Source organism: Corvus kubaryi, unplaced genomic scaffold, assembly GCF_017639235.1.
Source record: "Corvus kubaryi isolate FWS band 111438036 unplaced genomic scaffold, C.kubaryi_AGA036_p1.0 126, whole genome shotgun sequence".
Taxonomy (NCBI): domain Eukaryota; kingdom Metazoa; phylum Chordata; class Aves; order Passeriformes; family Corvidae; genus Corvus; species Corvus kubaryi.
In genome coordinates this window covers 2824529-2844220 of record NW_024580661.1, presented here as the reverse complement: position 1 = coordinate 2844220, position 19692 = coordinate 2824529, and the positions used below count along the sequence as shown (strand labels likewise).

The following is a 19692-nucleotide window of genomic DNA, read 5'->3' as shown; positions in this document are numbered from 1 at the left end:
AAAAGTGGGAATAAGTCCTTGGATTTTGCTTGCTCAGTAGCTCCAAAGCTGGAGCGTTCACCAGGATGTGCAGCCCCCTGTCACCCTGTTCTGGGCTCTCCCAGAAAGCAAGCCTAGTGACTGGGCTGCTTTTCTGGGACAGAGAGGCTCCAGGCTCCAGCAGTCCCTTAGCAGATCCTCTGGGAGTCAAGGTGCCTGAGCCGCTGCGGGTGTGCAGATTTGAGCATTTGCAAGGAGAGTCACATTGTGTTTCCTGGCAGTGGAAAGATGCATCCTTCAGCTCCCAGTAACATCTGTCACTGCGAACGAGCTCTCTGCTGTGCTAAATCTGCCCTTCCTCATGGAATATTTGCAGCAGGAGCGATCACAGAGGAAGCTTTGCACAACAGTCAGAACTTTTTGCATTAGAGCTGAGTCCTGATGTCTCTGCTCGCTTTCCATGAGGGACTAGCTCCCTTTCCTGTGTGCGTGCAGAGACTTCATTTCACACTTGCTGCCCTCCTGGCTGAAGAGCCAAAAGCTGATGATGCAGAGGCTTCTTGTTTTACGTGGCCCTGTTCTTTCTCTTTCTGCCTTCCCAGATTGCAGATGGTCGCTGATCAGCTGGTGGAGCGGTTTGTGGCCTCCGGCTTGATGCTTAAAGAATGGGATAGGGTGAAGCTGCATGCCACAGTCATGAACACTCTCTTCAGGAAAGATCCAAGTATGTACAGAGCCTTCATCCTTGCTGATAAATGCATTTAAAGTAGTCCCACTGCTCAGCAAATGCTTTTGTTGTTTGCTTTTTCAATGTGATTTTTCTTACTCTCAAGGATACCTACAGGGCTGGGGGGAGATGTCTGCACATAAAACCCAGAAGAAAATAAAAAAAGCAGTGAACAGAGTCATAGATTCAAAACCTTATCACTCATATTATCTTGGCTAAGGAAAAATATGTTCAAGTAGAATCAGAGAATGTCCTGAGTGGGAAGGGACCCACCAGGATCATCCAGCCCAGCTCCTGGCCCTGCCCAGGACACCCCAACGATCCCACCCTGAGACAGCAACTGAGAGTGTTGTCGAAATGCTCCTGGAGCTCTGGCAGCCTTGGGGCTCTGACCATTCCCTGGGGAGACTGTTCAGTGTTCCCTCTGGGGAAAAACCTTTTCACAATATCCAACCTCCCCTGGCACAGCTCCAGCAACTCCCTTGGGTCCTGTCCCTGGTCACAGAGAGCAGAGATCAGAGCTGCTCCTGCACTGCCCTTCGTGAGGAAGCTGCAGACCCTGATGAGGTCTCCCCTCAGTCTCCTTCAGGCTGAACAGAGCAAGTGACCTCAGCTGTTCCTCATGGAGGTGAGATCTTGGGCTCTCTGTGCCCCAGTGTTAAATTGAAACTGGGTAGCAACTCCATGTGTTGTGCTGACTTTCAAACAAGATGAAAACATAATCCTCTTTGGTTAACTTAGAGATTGCCCGTTTCTTCAGGAAAGTGATTCCATTGTCTTTCTCCTTAAATCAGATGCAGACGGCTGCGAAGCTGAATGTGAGCTGTTCTTGAGTGTATGGCGTCTGCTGTCTCTGCCAAAAGATTGTCTGCTCTGGCTGTCTGTAGCATCATTCTGATCACATTACTTTATAAAGCAGCCTTAAAAGCATCATGTTTGGGGAGGGGCAGTGCGTTACAGCCTGGTTCTCTGTGTGGAAACGTGCGTGCTCTGGCATGGTGGCCCTGTGCACTGCAATAGGTTGTGTCAAGAATTCTTTAGTTGTTGCCCCTCTGAATCTCTGCGTGGACAGTGATAACAGCAGGTGCTTTGTGTCATCGTTTCTGGGCAGGTTTTGGGTCTGACTGCTACTGAAGTCGAACAAGCACACCCAGGATGTAGAAACCCTGTAAGGATGGGGTTCAGCTCTCAAATTGAGCCCTGAAAATGTGACCCCAGAGTGCTGATCTGGCTCTGTGTGAGGGGGGGCACATGGGCAGCTACATCTGGCACCCTGGGTCTATATTCTGCACAGCCCCATGAGGCATGCGAGGCATTCAGACACAATGGGGAGAGCATTCCGCCAGCATTCTGCAGGCAGCCATAGAAGTCGCTTTGTATTCCATACAGGATTTGAATAGCAAGCTGGATGTGAGGGGGACTTCATAGTTAATGATGGAGATGAAAAAGAAATACTGAATATATTCACTGAGTGAGGCAGAGGTCCTGTGGAAAGAACAGATCATGTACTTGGGGATTATATAAAAACCCAGACATGCTCTGGGGAAATGGATCTCAGTCGTAGGCTTTTGGCAGTTGCTATAGGCCTAGGTTGCTATTCTGAACGTCTCTGTGTGTGTGTGGCTGCGTGCCCACCCCGCAGAAGCATCCACACCACACATACGGTGCAGGCAGCAGAGGTTTGTGTCGGTGCCATCCGCATCCCTCCTGGCATTGTGCTGGCATGCTCAGCCTGGAATTTGGTGCTGTTCCAGGCCACACAAGTGCTGTCTCTCACCCTGACATGGCAGGATGTGGGATCAAAACGAGCCAGAGAGAAGCAGGTGTATTGCACTGAGCAGTCAGCCCTGCAGAATCACCACAGCAGCAGCTATTTAGGGCCTTTCCTCCAGGTAACAAAGGTGATCCCGATAGAGGCACCAATTCCAGCCTTTTTCCTCTTAAAATCCAGGTAGAAGTGGGGCTTTTTGCACTAAGAACTGGGCAAAGATGGTTTATTAGCTGGCAGCTGACTGGGGAGGGACAGAGTAGGGGGTGAAGTACAGCACACAGAATTCTCTCATCTGAAGCTCATTCTGGTGGTGGCTTTTCTCTCTACAGCTGAAGAACGAAACAGCACAATGACTGGTAAATCATCTTTCAAGGAGCGGGAGTCATTCAATGGCCAAAATATCCTCAAGGTCAGTATGAAACAATTAGGGAAATGGAGCCAGCTATGGATGTTGTATAGCCAAAAGAGGTCGAAACACCTCTTCAAGACTGCTTTTGTCTTAGGCTTATGGGATCTCCAGGGCTGGGGGGCAAGGGGGGAATCTGTTTAGAAAGTAAATGGTCCAGATCACTCGTAATTGGGAGCATTACAGTATTTAACAGGAGCATTCCTAAAGCTGCTGAGGCTCAGAGCAGGAATATGAAGCACAAATGCTAAGTGGGTGTTCGTGTTGTCGTTTACGTCGCTCCTGTTTTACCCTGGAAACTCAGGCTCGAGTTGATTCTCAGCCCACCAGAAAGAAGCATCTCGTTGCTCTTGTTCTACTCATATATATTTATGAAACTAAACCCAACTCTCATTTCACTTACTCTTTTCTTCTTGTTTTTAATCTCTGCTATTGATTTGCTCCAGAAAAATAGCGGGTAGTGGTAGGGAGTCCCACCAGGATCAGAGGGTTTTGGCAGTGATCAGAGGGTAGAAAGCACGATCCCCCAGACTGTGGAGGTTGGGTAAGGCTCAAAGGGGAGCATGCTTCTGACTCCCAGGCTTTGCCAACCAGGGTTGGGACCGCAGGCAGCCTCTGCTACTCGTCCAGATGGCTGTGGCAGACTGATGCTGTGGTGCTTGACCCCTGCAAGTGTCCAGAGAGAAAAGAGATGCACAGGGGAGCAGAAATGGAAAACAGCACTGGCTTGTAAGCAAATTTGCAATCCTCACTGTGTGAGAGGATTTGTAACAGGCAGCTCTGATAAGAGGGAGCGAGGACAATGCATGGATACATTTGGGAACGCTAAGAAGATATTCTGGCAAAAAAGAGACATGAGAGAGTGGGTGGGAGCTGGACAACCCAGAAGGACTTTAGAGCCCTCCCAGAGGAGGGGAAGAGTGTGCTTTACTTGTATTTTACAGTTTTAATAATGTATCAGGCACTGGATGCAGGGGGATGTGAAGGCAGGGGGTGGAACTGATTGATCTCTGTGCAGAGGACAAACAAAGGGACAAAATTAGGTTAAGCTCTCATTGTCCTCAAACGGTCTGTGCGAGTATGGGTGTCGTGACTCAGCGTCGCCACATGTTGAGTGTGCAGTGTGAGACTGCAGTATTGCAAGCTGAAGCAGGGAAGCCACAGCCTTGGTCCTTTTCTTAACGTGATCTGCAGGTTTGGATAGCTCCCAGTGTTGGGAGAGCCGGCTCTGGAAGGGGGTGGTGTGTGTCAGGAGCCCTGAGCGTCTGCAGGACTCTGCTTTCGCAGTGTTCGCCTTCGCTCCTTTATTCTGCTTCTGCTAAGCTTGTCCTCAGGCTTTAGAGACGCATAAAATCAAACTGTGGGTCTTCCTCAGTGCTCTCATCCCAAACCGTTCGTGATTGAGAAGGTATTAACGGTGCTCCCTCTGCTGGTCACACCATTTGTGGGGTCTGAGGATCTGGGGAAGGGTCTTGTGGTGCTTGGAAATGCAACTGCTCTCCTTCCGAGGCTACTTCTTATTCTTGATGCTCTCGGAAATATGAGCCCGATGCATTTTTAAAGCTCCTAATTGATTTTGTACTGACGTAGCCGAAAGAGCTGCTGGCTGTTTGGACTGCTGGTAATTACTTCAAAGCATGTCTTGCCACAAGAAATGTCATCCTTCTCTCCCACCTCCACTACATTTCCTAACCTGCCCGCTTCGTATTTCCCTTTGGTCTCCCACGTGCCTGCAGCAGAACGCCCGTTGGCATTAATTAATTACATGAGTCATAAATAGCTCCAGGCTTCTTACCGGAGGAGCCCAGCCTCAGTGAGCCACTGATGCATTCCAGCATGACCTTGCAGGGATGCGCCAGTTCCCTCCCAGCCTGCTTTTATATCCATGATTCCATTATTTATCTTGTGCCGGGGAGGCTGCCCTCTCGCAAAGTGGCTTCATTAACTTTTGCACCAGGATCTAAACGACGGGCTGTTAATGAATATGGCTGCAGTTAGGCAGGCTGGTGGGAGGGAGAGCCATGTGCCCCGCATGTGATTCCAGGCGGTGGGACTCTGTGATAGCTGTGCTGAGTGGCTGTGTTCCCACTTGGAACGCTAACAAAGCATGGCTGCTGGTAGGAGGGTAAGTGGGAAAACTCAGGTTTCATCACTCTCATTCCCGTTGTGCAGCCCTATAGAGCCAAAGGCTCAGGGCAGGACCGGAGCTGTCAGAGCACGGAGCACGATGGAAGTGCCGTGGCTCTGCTGTTCCAGGCTGAGGCTCCCCGTGGTCAGGGCAGGGGGGTGGTGTGTGTGTGTGTGTGTGTGTGCAGATGCGCTGGCAGCACATGTTTGCTGATAACATGCCTGCGCTACCCCAGGCTCCAGCTGGTATTTTGCTTTCAGCTGAACTAATCGGAATTTTATTTAATAATCCTTTGTTCTACCCGTTCTGCAGAGTTAAACATACGCTCCTATTTGTGCTAATAAATGGTTGTGCAGGCCGGTACCTTCCCACACTGCTCAGAAAATAGATCCTGTAGGTTGAGTTGCGTTCGGGAGTTTAAATTACTTCTGTCTTGAAGAATATCCCTCAAAAAGGGCTTCCTGGCATAGGTGGAGCTGAGAGCCCAAGGGGCTGTGTGACCCAATAGATTTATGTCCAACAAAGCCTTGGCGTTGCGCTTCTCTAGTCTAGTCCCAAAAAGCTGGGCATGCTTCATGGACCACTTCATACAGAGCGATGCGTGTTCCTACTGGGCTGGCTTTGAACATCCTGGTCACATACCGAAGTCGTGCTCCAGGCAGGAGCAAAGCGTCTCATCTCTCAGAGAGTGGGGAGGAGGCGGCAATTCCTGGCTGAAAGACCCCGGCAGCTCAGGCAGGGCTGGGCCTCGGGGAGATGCTGGGTTGGCAGCCCCTGCCCTGCCTCCCGCCGTGTCCTGGCGGTGGCCGCGTGCCCTGCGCCGCAGCTGGCACAGCGCTGGCACAGAGGCGGCCGGGGCAGCTGCTGGCGTCTCCGGAGACGAGGCTGTGCTGCCTCCGGGCTTTTGTTTATTTTTGTTTAGTGAAAAAAACCAACTAAGGCTACCGTGAATAAATAAAAATGAAAAGAAATGCAAAGGGGCTGCCTAGCCAGAGATTTCTGTTGCACGTTTAAGGGAAAGGAAGAAAACCACCTGGACTCTTGTTTGGTCAAAGTGGAATGAATTTTGGCTTGATTGAGGTCTGAGAAGTAAAAGAATGGCCTTTGCTGCATTCAAACAAGAAGGAAGCAAATTTTGAGCACAGAAAAAACGGAACCCTGCCGCTTAGCACAGATCCGTGCATTAACAGCTTACAAGATTAAATATTGAGGGAACAGCTACTGAGGTACAGCAGCAGAAAGCTGCACATCTTATGTCTTAGGGCATTAGGGGAGACTTTAAGCTGGGATGGAAGACTGGGAATGGGATCAGCCGAGGTGTTGACACATGCTGCCCTGCCCTGGTCCAGCAGTGGGGCTGCAGGAGTGCCCAGAGAGGGCTTCTAGGTCAGATAATGCAAAATTTGATGAGGCTCCTTCTATTTTGAGGCCTGCATAAGCGTATTGAATTATGGCACTATATCTGCTTTCACTGGGAGCAGGGGGGAAGAGCCTTTACTGGCTGATACGCTGGAGAGCCGATCGGAGCAAAGGAATCTGGTGGTGTTCCCTGTCACTGTGTCTGTCCTGCTGGGTGAGACAGTGCCGTGGCTGTGGCATGCAGTAGTTCAGTTTAAAACATTTGATCAAATGCCACAGACAGAGATGCAATGGAAAAGAAAAGCCTTGGCCTGGATAAACCCCTGACCCCTCAAAGTACCCCAAGCCCACCAAGCTCTAAACAAATGAACATCTGCCCCTGTGCAAGCCAGCTCCACTTGCAGATGAGGAGTGTGTCTCATGTTCTGCAGCCTTTGGAACCCAGGCCTTTTGTGTAATTTTTGTTTGTGGATTTAAGGAGGCTGAGTCTTTTCCTGATGGATTTCTAAGCTGAGGTGAAATCAAAGAGCCAAAGAACCAGCGTTAGGTGAGGATCAAGACTGCCTGGTGTTCAGAAAGGGTAAGAACATCTTGTTATCCTCAGCGAGGTGGTAAAGATGTCAATCCAAAGTAGGACTGACAACTGGAACAAATACCTAGCAGGAGGTGGCTGCTTGGAAAGTTTAGAGTTAAAAATACCAAACAAAAAATCCACTGGGGTGAGAAGAGACTGAGTAAGAGGTTGTGGTGCAACATCAGTATCTCAGAAATAAGCCAGTGCTTTCCTCACCTCGTTTTTACGGAAGAATCAAAAGCAGAAATGAAAGGCTGCAATGCCACTTTGCAGAGGGGAGAATTCCTGCCTTCAGCTCTGATCCTGCCATTACCAAGAGGTACCGGAACAATCGAGGGGGCTCAGCAGTGTGCAATTAGAGCAACAGTGGGATGGGAGGATGTGACAGTTGAGCAGATGAGACTGGAGATCAGTTTGTATAATCATGGGGAAGAAAAGGAGATTAAATTGGGGTTGCTGTGAAAATGCTTTCCTGCGAATTACATTCTTCAGGGGGAAAAGCCATATTCACATTATTTGCATTTGATGAAACAGGAATCTGAAGTGGCATTTGAAAAATCAGTGTAGACAAAGGAGGGAAAATATCTTTGTTGGAGATTTCAGGCCTTGGAGGCAGTGTTGGAGGTTTTGGGGGAAGGCTGAGCCACTGCACTGACGAGAACGCAGTGCAGAAGGTTTGTGCTACCTTTGCGTGACAGAGATCTCTTTGGTGACCTTACCAAGACAAGGAGAAGCCTTTTTTTTCCTCTCAGAGGTGCTCCACACCCCTCTGACTAATTTTAGCAGGAACTGTGAGTGCTGGAAGAGGGTTTATTGAGAGTTTCTGAATCCTCTTGCCCCTGCACCGCTGCAGTCCCACCCAGCCCAGCAGCTGAGCCTTTTGGAGGTTCTGTGGGTGCCTGTGCCTCCCACCCGGTGATCATCCCACCTCCTCACTTCCCGGAGATCCCTGTTGTGCCAGCAGCCAGCCCGGGCAGCATCACCTCTTTGATCTTAAGAAGACAATTTTTCTCCGTGGAGCTGGCAGGGGTTGAATTACAGCGGCGCCTTAATAGAAGGCAGGAACCCAGGACATTAAATGCAAAAAAACCCCAGCTCACTGATTAGCAAAAGTAGGCAGTTCATCCCAAAGGTGCCATGACCCTTCTGCTGGATAATTTTCCGGGTCTGTCTGAATTAATTTACTGGCTCTGTAGCTAGACTCCTCCTCTTGGTGGTTCGGTGGGCGTAGTGGGAGGTTACAGTGATGGCAGCTCCTTGTCCTGGTATTCCCGGATGCATCTCAAGCCTCCTGCCGTCTCTGCAGCAGAGCCAAAGCCCAGCTCTTAGAAACTGTTGCTGCATTTGCTGTCGTAGGAGCCATGGGGATGAGGCTTCTGGGGAGAAATGCAGTTTTTGATTATTAGTTTCCTTAAGTTGTTCTGTAAGTCCCTCACGTTTGAGGTGTAGGTCTGGGATCTTATCGGGTCCTTTAATTTGCTGAAAGGGTTTTTATTCTTGTCTGAAAGACGTGCAAAAATCTGTTAACCTCCAAATGTCCCACTTGTATATCTTAGTTTGCAGAATGCCTTTCACCATAGCAACTGGGGTTTGATTTCCTGAAGCGCATGAATTTTCATGGATTTTTGATGGGGGGAACGGACCTGAAACTGTGAGCTAAAGCGAAGATTTTGCAGCGTGGCAGTGGCAGGAGCACCACTAGATTTGGCTTGTGGAGGGGGGGATCCTGCAGGGAGGGCATCTCAGCTGGACAAAGGCCTGCACCCAGCCCTGAACAGTTCTATTTGAAAAAACATCTGGCCTGACAGATTAATGTAGACTATTGCTGAATGCCACCCTCCCCACTGCTGCATCACCCTCTGGCAGCTGGGGTGGCTTTGCTCCAGTTCTGTGAAGAGCTGAGGTTTCACATGGCAGCTGTCAGAGAAGGATCAGCTGCTTCCATATTCACAGAGCTGGAAACGCCGTACTCGTCCCACCCGTGGAGGTCAGGAGGGTGTTAGGGGCAGCATGAAGTACACTCTTAGGTCTGCAGGTGACACCCAGCTGGGGAGAGGCAGGAATATTGCCCGTGTGAGTAGGAGGGAACAGAGCTCCAAACAGTGTTGAGAAATCAGGCAGAAACAAATGGGCAGCTGCGAACAAGGACAGGTCCAGGAGGGAGCAGTGGCGCTGCTGTAGGATGGAGAAGTGCCTCAATACCAGCCCCACAGGCCAGGGTTTGGCTTATGGGGTCTGCTCCAGACTGAGTCAGTCTGTGGAAACAAAAAAAAGAGGCAAATGTCTTCAAAGTAAACCTCTGACTACGCTTAGCTGAAGGATTTGTCCAGTTTTGGGTACCGTGGATGGGTGCAAAGAGCCCAGGGGATAACAATAAGGTAATTGGAGGGGTAGAAAATGTCTGCAAGCTGGGGCTGAAAGAGTTGTTTTGAGGGTAATAAAGGGAAAGAGGGCAGCACATAGGAAAAACTCTTGAAGCATGGGAATGCTTTTGCCAGTAGTGGATGATAAAGTGATAAATAATAGGCTTTAATTGCAGCAAGGGATTAGGAAAATCTTTGTAAAGGGGAGGGTAAGGAAGCACTGCTCTAGAGGAGCTGGGAAAAGGGGGTCCTGATTGTTTTGAGGAAGCAGAGATGTTAGTCCAGGATCTGCCACCACCAAGCTCCTCCTGCCTTGGAGGAGGGGAGGATGGTGGAGCTGATGACCTTCGCTGGTCCTTTCTTCAGCTTGTCACTTCATGATTCCTACATGGAATGTGTGCAGAACACCCATGAGATGGCATCTGTGAACGTACCAAGAGCTGCTTGGCATTTACTTTGGCTCAGGAAATAAAAATATCAAAAGGAAACCTCCCATCACACACCTTGGATCTTTCTCCATGAACTTGCTGCTGTTTCTTACGTTGGTGGTACTTTGCCAGAGAGAGATGGTTATGTTGTTTCCAAGGGACTGCACCAGTGGTTTAATTGTAAGGGATTTTCCTGTGTCATAGAGGAGAGAGCCCTGACTTGGGTATCTCCCGAGAGAGGCCACTGGGACTTTTATGACACAAGATTTTCTCCCTCCTGAAGTCTGCCTGCTTTATTCTTCCTGAGGGAGATGAGGTGAAAAGGTCTCTGCTGCTGCCTTTTAAATCTGCCAGAGGCTGGAAGAAAAGAAGAGGGGAAGGGCTGTGGAAGGGCTGGATGCTATATTGGGGATGGAGAGACACTCCAGAGCCAGCTGCACACTTGCAGAACAAAACCATCTGCAGCCTTGTGGCTGGTGCTGGTGGTGACAGCCCAGGTGACAACCGCCCTCCCTGTCCTTCCTACCCATCTTCCACCCTTGTGACTCTGCACGATGTCTTTATCCTGTAACACCTCAGCGGTCTTGGAAAATGTTGGATGCCCAGCCAGCCATCCTTTTAAAAGCCGTGGAAAGGAAGCAATTGCTAATTTGGAGAGGAGTTGGGAACGCTGGGAAGAGCCGCCTCTCTGGATGAGTGCCTGCCTACCTGCTTTTCCTATGCTTCTCATGCATTATTCCTGGCAAGCTTCCAAGCACAATTAAACCTCTGACAGATAATCATTGGCGGAGTGGTGTCCAGGGTGAATAATACGGGAATCAGGTATTTCTTCTTTTGGCACCAAATTGTTTCAGAAAATGTATTTTGAAAGTCAAAAATGGAAGGAAAAAGAATCTATTCATTGAACAAACTCCTCAGATCTAGACACTTTGCCCAGTTGTGTCTCATCCTCTGGGAGGCACCAGGGGCTTTGGTTTTGGGTTTGTCTGTCACAGTTTGGGGGAGGTTGGGGCATGGCTAGGAAGGGGTTTGGTGAATTCTTTGGGATGAGGAAGAAGGAGCTCTGCCAGCACCTACTGCAACCTGGGAACTATGGCAGCTGTGGAGATAACAGCTTTCTGGAGAGGTCCTGGCAGGTGTGTGTGGGAGGCTGCAGGACTGAGGTGTGTTAAGCAAGTAGGTGGAATCCCAAAAGCAGGATTGGAGGCTGTGGTTTGTGCAGCAAAGGAGGTTAATCAGAAGAACTCAGATGGACAGAGTTTGCTAGAGTTCAGTGGACTCTCTTAGAGTCCATCAGTGTTTCTGAGTGTTACTTTCACATTTCAAAATTTAATTTTTGAAGATTTTTAATCTTTCCACGTTTTTGCCATTTCTTCCGTAAGTCCTTTTTGCCTGGTGCTGGTATCAGTAATCCAGCAGTTTGCTGAGGAGTCAGTGCCTTCCTGCTGTGTCTGGCATGGGAACTGCAGTTGTGCTTTGGCCAGTTGATCTGGAAGGGTGATTGTTCTCTGCTCTTCTCCAGTGTTTTCCATCCCAAGCTGTGGACGTGTTACACAAGCTTTAATTCAAATATGTCATCCCTTATGAGATGGAAAAATATCCAGGGGAGAGCGCAGAAAGTCTGCAGACAAACAGGTTTTGTTGCTCCGTGTTGAGGCACCTCTTCAGAAACGCTGCTTAATTTTTCTCCATGCTTGTCAGCGGGTGCCTGGGATTTTGTTTGTCCCTCCCCTTCCCTGAAGGGAATAACAGCACCGTAACATGCTGATTTCCAGCAGAAATCTCTTGGCTTTCCGAGCCTGTTCCCTCATTCACCACTGCTCCCGATCGGGACACGCTGGGGTTGTGCTACCGGCGGGCGAGCTGGTGAGTGTTGTCACTTTGTGCAGAGCAGATGAAGCTGTAAAGCCTCCAGCTCCTCCGAAGCCTCCGTTTAATCTCCTGGTTGGAGCTCTCCATGCGCTGCTGTTGGACCTGATTCCCAGCACTGGGTTGTCTGTCCGAGTGATCCTCCTGCACGTGCTTTACCATGGAGGCAGAGCCCGGTGGTGCTCAGCCTGTTCCCACCCTTCCTGGATGGGATCTTGGGGTGGATAAACATCTTCCACCCAGGAGAAACAGTAGAGGAGGGATTGCTGGCATCCCATCTTCAGGATGGACCACGCAGCAGGAATGACAGTGAGCTCATCCACAGCCGTAGGCTCTTGGAGCTACGAGCTTCTTCCTCCCTGCCTTTCAGAAGTTGCTAATTTCTGTGTTCATTCCAGGTATGGAAAACAGGACCCTCCCTCAGCTCCCTGCCAAGGGCAGCCGGGTTTGTGAGGCAGATTGTCACAGGCTAATGGCATTACATGGCGCTGCTCGCCCGCAGCGCTGAGTCACTGGGGACACTTTTGTGCTGTTGATCTATAATAGCCCGGCCCGAAGGCACTGCTTTCTGTGGCTGGAGTTCACAGCAGAGCTCCCCACAGTCAAGGGAGGGGTGTGTGTGTGTGTGTGCGCACATCTGTTTTATCCCATGGTATCGCTGCTCTTTGGTGGGAGTTTTTAATTGCAAGGCATTGCAGTGAGTTGTTTCTCCCTCGGCATTTCCAGGGCTCTCGGCAGAGCTGCGTGGACTTTTTTATTAATTCAGGATGGGTCTTTTTTTTTGGCTGACTACCGTAAACGACGGAAGGCTTTAAAAACTGATCAATAATCCTGATGGTAGCGGCAAAATCCAGGCCAAGGCAGTGTGAATGCGAGCCAGAGGTTATGTGAAGAAAGCTTTAAATGCCTCCGATTCCCTTCCTTTCCATGGACTTACTTTGTCCTCCCTCCTCCAGTGCTTCTCCAGCCGAATCCATTAATATTTCTCATGCTTGTTGAGCCCGTGACAGGTGATTTAAAAGCCCCAGTTTGTGTTGGCACCTCCGCTCTTCATAACCGGAGCTGAAACACATCGCTGCTGTTCTTACGTGGATTAGCTGTGATTTATTGCTGTTGTTCCCAGGATGGAACACAGAGGTGCTGTCTCATTCCAGGAGGGCTGTCTGTGGGAAGCGAGCCCCCCGAGGAGGACAGCTTGACAAACACCCGCGCTCAGGAACACGACATCGTTTAGGCGCCTGTTTTAACTTCTTCATTGAGGAATCATCCTCCTCCTTGCCTCAGCAAAACCTACTTTACAGGCTTAAAAAGGGGAAGAAAATGAAAAAGAGGCATCCTGGGTTTGATCTGCTGCTCTGCCTTTGATAAGGAAGTTGTTGTGGTTTAGGGGTTGAAGTTTGTACGAGCAGTTTTGGCTCAGGTTTGCAAGGAGCGAGAGGTTTGATGTGTGATTCCGTCTCTCCCAAAAGAAGTCTTCAGCCTGTTACCTTCCTTCAGAAAATGGTTGTCTCATCCCAAGGGAGACCTGCTGTGTAATTTGTGGGTAATCGAGGGAAACAGACCTCGAGGAAGAAGGGTTTCCAGCATCTGAACGGAATTGTCTTAAATGGGAGAAAATGGGGTCTTAGAAATGACAGTTGTGCTGCTGTCTTTTCCTGGCTCAGGATAAACGACTTTGGGGGGAGAAGTGGAGGAAAACTTGCTTTCTGGGAGCTACCACAGGGCTGCCTGCCTTTCATCATTACCTGAGTGGCGTGTCCTTGGACCCAGTCCCCAGGAAGGGAGAAGGAGAGGGAGAGGGAGAAGCACTTGGGCCCACAGTAGTTTGCAGGCTGACCTGTGAAATATGGGTTATCCATCATCCAGTTCTCCTTCTCTTGGGAACTCGTGGCTTTTGGGGAGGGCAGTGTGGCTGTAGTCTGTGCTATCCCCTGCAGATCCTGGGATGCTGCTGCTGCCACTCTCCAGGCACCTGCTCTGTCCCCATGGGAGATGCAGGCATCCTCGCTGAGCATTTGGCTGTGGTTTGAAAGGCAGGGCACACCCCTGGAGCATTTGCTTGGAGGTGCTGGGTCTGGGGTTAAAAGTTAACAATGCTCTTTCCTTATTCCATTCTAATTCAATTTGGGAAGGCAGCAGGGAGACAGAGGGCACTTAGTCCTCTAAGTGCTATTCCCTTGATGGGAGTTAGTAGCTTGCACTGCATTGGTGGTGTTGATTCTCTAAGCTGACCTTTTCCTCCATCAGGTTCATTCTCATTTATAATACTTAAAAAAAAATTCCCAACCTCCATCCTCTTATTTATTCCTTGGGCATCGAGGACATAAATCTTTTGGCGTGTTTGGATTTATAGAATTACTGTGCTTTTGCTGAGCCTCGCGTCCCACTCCAATCAAATGACACGGCTCTGCGGGCGATTGCATTTCTCCTCCCCTGCCTCCTTCCTGGCTGCTCCTGATCCACATCTCCTCGTCTCCTCGTGTTCCCTGCAGCCTTTTCAGGGAAAGCTGGGCCCTTGGCAGCTGCAGGAAAGGACAGGAAGGGGAGTCAGCCATTCTTCGGGTTATCAGCAGTTGCTTCTGAAGGGCAACAACCTCCAGGTACCTTCTTTCGTGGTGCAGAATAAAAAATGCTAAGATGCTTTTCCAGGAGGCATTTAATCAGCTGCGCTCCAGGCCTCCTCCAAAACCAGAGCGTTTCCGTGGTGGCTGGGGAGAGGGGGGAGTTAAAAATATCTTTCTTGGCTCTACTTGGCTTCTCCTCAAGATAAATAGAAGTGAAAGTCAAAAGCAGAGGCTTGGCTCTCTGCAGTCTCTTCCCAAGTCCCCAGGGACCCGAGTGCAGGATGCTTTAGTGATGGGAAGCCACCTCCTGGTGTTTCAGAGGTCTTGGAGGATTCCTGGGGTTTCAGAGGTCTTGGAGGATGATGCTGGAGGGGTCTCTCTCCACACTGCTCGAGGCAGGTCTCAAGATTTGCAGTGATCTCCGTGCCTGGTCCGGTGGCTTCTGTCATGGGAAGCCTCAGGGAGCACAGGAGCATCAGTGAGAAGCCGGCCTGAAACCAGAGCAGAAAAAAGTGTCTGTGGTTGTCCTCTAAATCCTGTAGCATGTTTACTCTCAGAAAGTACAGCCACATTACCAAAAATCAATAGTTCTAGCAGCGTTCCTCCCTGGGAAACACACAGCTGCTCGAACACACGGGAGGTGGTGAATCTTATAAAAGCCAAGGGAATACAAAGTGCTTTGGTACAAGGGCTTTGCTGCACTTCTAGCAGTGTACAAATGGACAGCCCTTGACCTGGGCAATGCCTTCTGGGGCTTCCCAATCATCCTTCTGCTCTAATGTGCCTGAGGCTGTGTGAGGCAAGAGGGGCTCGGGGAAGGTTGGTCTCATTAAGTAATTTTTGCTTTGAAGTACATGTGTTCAGTAAGAAAAACAGGTTGTGGTGTGCAGCTACAATACAAACAAGATTCTTCCTTTGGTTATTTTGTGGAAAGGTTTGACTTCTAGCGCTGGCACATCCCAGCATTTCATTTGTTTTCTTCATAGAATCCTGGAATGGTTTGGGTTGGAAGGGACCGCCTTAAAGACCACCTTGTTCCATCCCTCTTGCCATGGACAGGGACACCTTAGACCAGGGTGCTCCAAGTCCTGTCTAACCTGGCCTTGAACACTTCCAGGGACAGGGCAGCCACAGCTTCTCTGGGCACCGTGTGCCAGTGCCTCCCCACCTCACAGGGAGGAATTTCTTCCTAGTATCTGAATTGTGCTCCGGCAGTCCTTGTCGCATGACTCCATGCCCTTGTCCAAAGTCCCTGTCCAGCTCCCTTGGAGCCCCTTTAGGCACTGGAGGGGGTCCTCTTCAAACCCTGGAGTACCAGCACACCTACCACTCCCTCTGCTAGGAGTCAAGAGAGAGGTGATTTCTGCTTTTCCTGGATGGAGACTGCTCTATGAGGGAAAGGGATGCCAATGCCAACAGCCTCTGTGACAGGGACAGGTGTTAAGGCTTGGGCTGGGTGGGCACAGTGGCAGAGCACTGCAGGGAGACCTGGACAGGAGGAAACCATGCTTCCTTCTGGGGTCAACCAAAACAAAAAGAGAAAGGTGACCAACCCCTTTTTACTGCCATCTCTTATTAATGAGACATTTTATCTAAGTCCTCCAACATGAACAACACAGGCTTTTGGGAACATAATTAATCTTTAATTGTATAAATCTTTAATTGTATGAAATGGAGTTTGTGTGGCTGTCGTCATTTCTCTTCTTTCTTTTCCTCCTCTCCCGGTATGAGATGCTTCCTTAGCACAGCTCCTTTTCTGCAGGCTGCTCTTTATTAGGGCAGTGACCCCGTGGAGCCACCACTCACAGTGTCCCTTGAGGCCACGCTGCTGCCCTGGGGTCTCTTGCTCTGCCCCAAGACAGGCAGGGAATCACTTTCCCTATGGCACTTCTCCTTTGTGGAGTGACAGCAAACCCAGGAATTGTCCTGAAAGAAATCTAGCTGGTCTCCTCTGGAAGAAAGGGTATTTGCAAAATAGAATCCTCTTGGGAGAACCAACAAAAGAGCAGTTGTGCCCAAATCGGTGCCAGGCAGAGCCAAATGCCTCTTTGGAGGAGGTGAAGTGCAGCCTTTCAGATGCTAAGTAGGTATTTGGGATTTCAGTCATTCCCTCTATGGAGGAATTGATGCACCATTGGCTCTAGGAGGATTAATGTGTTGGCTTTCCTTCATGCCTTCTGTAAGGGCAGGAAGGGCTGTGGGACTGTCTCAAGCCCGCGCCTGCAGGGACAGATAGAAAACTGAATAGGAGACAGATGGAATGGACATTTTGGAGATCTCCAAGGTGGGGAGAAGTCACCGCTCAGGTTCTCGGTGACTCTCAGCGCTCCGGTTAAACAGAGCTTCAAAATTAGCATCTCCAGCGAGCAGCTTTTCCTGAGGCACAGCTGATGTTCCCAGGTAGAGCAATTTCCTGCTGCTTAATGGAACGGGAGGAGCACTTTACGCTTGGACACGATGCTTTTCCAGCAATAAGTTCTTGTAAGAAATTCTGATGTCATTTTTTTGGTCTGCTTCGTAGATTGGATTAATGGGCAGGGACACGCCCCCCCGGGCGCCGGAGTTGGCTTGCTTTCCTTAATTTGCACTCAAGTCTTTGCCGAACAAAGACGGATTTGTTGAACAAAGCGGGGTCAGTGCTGGGATGAGGAGCCTTGTGCTTCCAGCCTGCTAGTTTGAATTAGGACTGAGCTGTAACTGTTAAGTCCTGCGTCCTGTGGCCTGGATTGGTGCAAACCTCCTGGCCTCAAACCTTGCTCCTGCAGAGCCTGCGACCTCAAGAGCCACCCGGGGGTGGTGCCTCCAGAGCAGTGAACAGCCTCCCCATGCTCCCTCAGTGACACAGGCAGTGAAATAGGGGAGGTTTGAGCAGCTGCTGCTGTGGATAAAAAGAGTTCAAGCGCAGTCTTTAGTGGGAAGAATAACGTAAAGAACAGTTTCATTTAAAGGCAAAACAGATCTGTGAGCAGAGGCTTTTGACAGGGCCAGCTCCTTCCAGAGAGCCATGGGCCAGCTGCAGGCTCCACTTCTCTGGTGCCCTTCAAGTGGTTTTTTTCTTCTTCTTTTCAGCTCTTCGAGAACTTCCACTTCGGGGAGGTGCAGCTGGACTCGGTGCGTCTCTCCCAGAGGTTCTCCTCGGACGCCTCTGGCTACTACGCGACATCTGGGCAGCTGTGCTTCTCCTGAGGCGGCTGTAGCGGGTCTGCTCTGTGCATGATCCCGCAATGAAGTGTTTTGTAGGACATGAATCTTGGATGGGAACCTGGAAACTCCAAATAGGGATGCCTCATGACTCCTCCAAAGCATGGGAGCCATGGCATTTCCCTGCAGCTTTTCCCACATGTATTGCCTGCCTTCTCCTTGGGAGGGCAACCCCCAACCTGGGGGTTGCCAGGGTCCTTCCTCCTCCTTTCCCCAAAATGTCATGAAGTTGCCTGTGATGTCTGTGGATTGCTGGTTTTCCAAGAAAACAACTAGAACTGGGGCTTTTGGGGCATCGCCAATGTTTAAATGTGGCTTTTTGTCAGAAGAAGGAAGTTTGTTCTTAAAATAAGTATTTAAAATCCAGGAGAGCTTTCCCGGAGCACGATTTAACGATATTGAGGTCAGGCATTGCTTGGATCTCCAGCAGCGTGCCTGTGTGATGTAGATCTCCAAATAAATTAATTCCCTTCAAAAGCAAAGTGTTTATCTCCTGTTGCATTGATAGTTTCTGTAATTAAACTTCCAGCACAGCACATAACTATGATAATAAGAAAGCATGGATGGTTAGAGCTCTTTCCAGTGACCGTTTCGGAGCATGTCAAAAAACATATGCCTTGTAGGTGGTTTCTCCATTAAAAGCAGCACCAAGCTCTTTGATTCCATTGTGAATCCTTCCGAGATCTCAAGACAACGTCGTTTTTTCCTGTAAATCTCCACATTTGGTAAAAATAGCGACACAGGCTTTCAACTTGCCCTAGGATGAGCGCTTTGAAAAATGGAAGGTGCTGGTGCTTGGGTGTTTTGTAACAAAACAGGTGCTGCTGCCCATTCCTCGTTGCTTCCATGGATATGGAATCATGCTGTGTTAGAGGTGGAGAGTGTCTCAGCCAGGGATAGGGGTGCTCGAGCAGAACCCACATGTCCTAGTGATCATTTCTAAGAGGTCTTCACCCCACTTCCTCCCTCCAGAGTGAGCTGGGAGTGTGGCCGTGCACCAACAGCAGTGGAAGTCATTCAGGAATTGGGATTGCTTTTCTTTTTCCCCCCAAATGTATTGCTGTTTATGTTTCCCAGACCAAATTGCCTGTCTGCTTTCAAGCCTGCCTGCCAGGCAGTCAAATCATCTGTGCTTTCACAGGGTGCCCTTGCTTGTACCCAGTTACAGCCACTGGGCTTTTTGTGTCCTTTTCCTCGGAGCTGGAACGCCTTTGTGCTCTCTGAAAGCCGCCTTCCAAATGGTTCCCTTGGGGAGCAGAGCACCAGCACACACTCACAGGGAGGTGCTGAGAGCACTTAACACCGGTTGCTGTCATCTTTCCGCCAGCCTGAAGAGGTACTTGGCAAATCTCTTCGGAACAGACCCGGGAGCTGCTCACGCAGCCACCAGGAAAGGGGAGATGCACCTTGGGAAGCTTCTGCCTCATGAGTTTTTAACGACTCTCACCAAGAAGTTGAGGCAAACACGGATATTTGACAATTGGAGCATACTCCTCCTCTTCCTACTTGTGTAAACATGTTTTAGTGACAATTCTTTTGGAAGTTGGTTGAATTTCGCTGGTAAGCAGCTTATCCCACTGCTCTAGCCTGGCACAGCAAAATTCATTTCACACCTCCTTCCCCAGGCAGAATTAAGGATTCTGATCTTTTCCCTGTCATCAGTGGGGCTTGCTGGCAGTTCTCCTTCCCATCCTGAGGGTCCTGCCAGGGAGAAGAGAATCTGGATGTGTGCTGTGGCTTCCCCGGCTGAAGCTGTGAAGGAGCTGCAGCTGGGATGAGTTGTCACTTGTTGCCTATCCTGATTTCCCGCCCCGCTGAGTAGAGGGAAAAATCCAAAAGCAAAACCTTGGGATAGGGGTGGGAGTCTTCCCTGGAGCCCTAACATGCTGTGCTGGGATGGCCAAGGAATGGGGACCGCAGTGTGGGCATCACAGGGAGAGGGGTTGGAGGATGGTAATTGCAGGGTGGGGATATGGCAGGGACAAGGGGCTGTAGGATAGGGGTGCAGTAGGGACTGGGAATGCAGGATGGGGGATACAGGCTGGAGATGTGGAAGGAATGGGGGATGCAGGGTGGATACATGGTACGAATGAGGGATGTGGGATGACTGGTGCTGGATGAGGACGTGGCAGGGGATACAGGATGGGGGATGTCAGATGGGGACCTAGCAGGGACCAGGGATGCTGGATGAAGGATGTAGGATGGGGGATGCAGGACAGAGATGTGGCAGGGATGCAGGATGAGAAGGTGGCAGGGACCAAGGGACGCAGGACATTGGATGTGGGATGGAGACTGGGTAGGGACCAAGGATGCGGGAAAGGGG

The 19692-nt window shown here is 50.0% G+C and overlaps 1 protein-coding gene across 8 annotated transcripts in view; it reads left to right on the top strand.

The window, feature by feature from the left end:
* Positions 1-18029, top strand: part of ASCC1 (activating signal cointegrator 1 complex subunit 1) — a 35414-nt gene extending 17385 nt beyond the window's left edge. For 5 of the 8 annotated variants that reach the window (XM_042022424.1, XM_042022432.1, XM_042022475.1 and 2 more), the window contains exons 8-11: positions 582-703; positions 2807-2886; positions 14097-14204; positions 17238-18029. In XM_042022424.1, the coding sequence (XP_041878358.1) occupies positions 582-703; positions 2807-2886; positions 14097-14204; positions 17238-17354 (427 nt within the window). In that variant the 3' untranslated portion in view covers positions 17355-18029. The other 3 variants (XM_042022448.1, XM_042022464.1, XM_042022458.1) reach the window with 2 other exon arrangements.
* The last annotated feature ends 1663 nt before the right edge of the window (positions 18030-19692 follow it).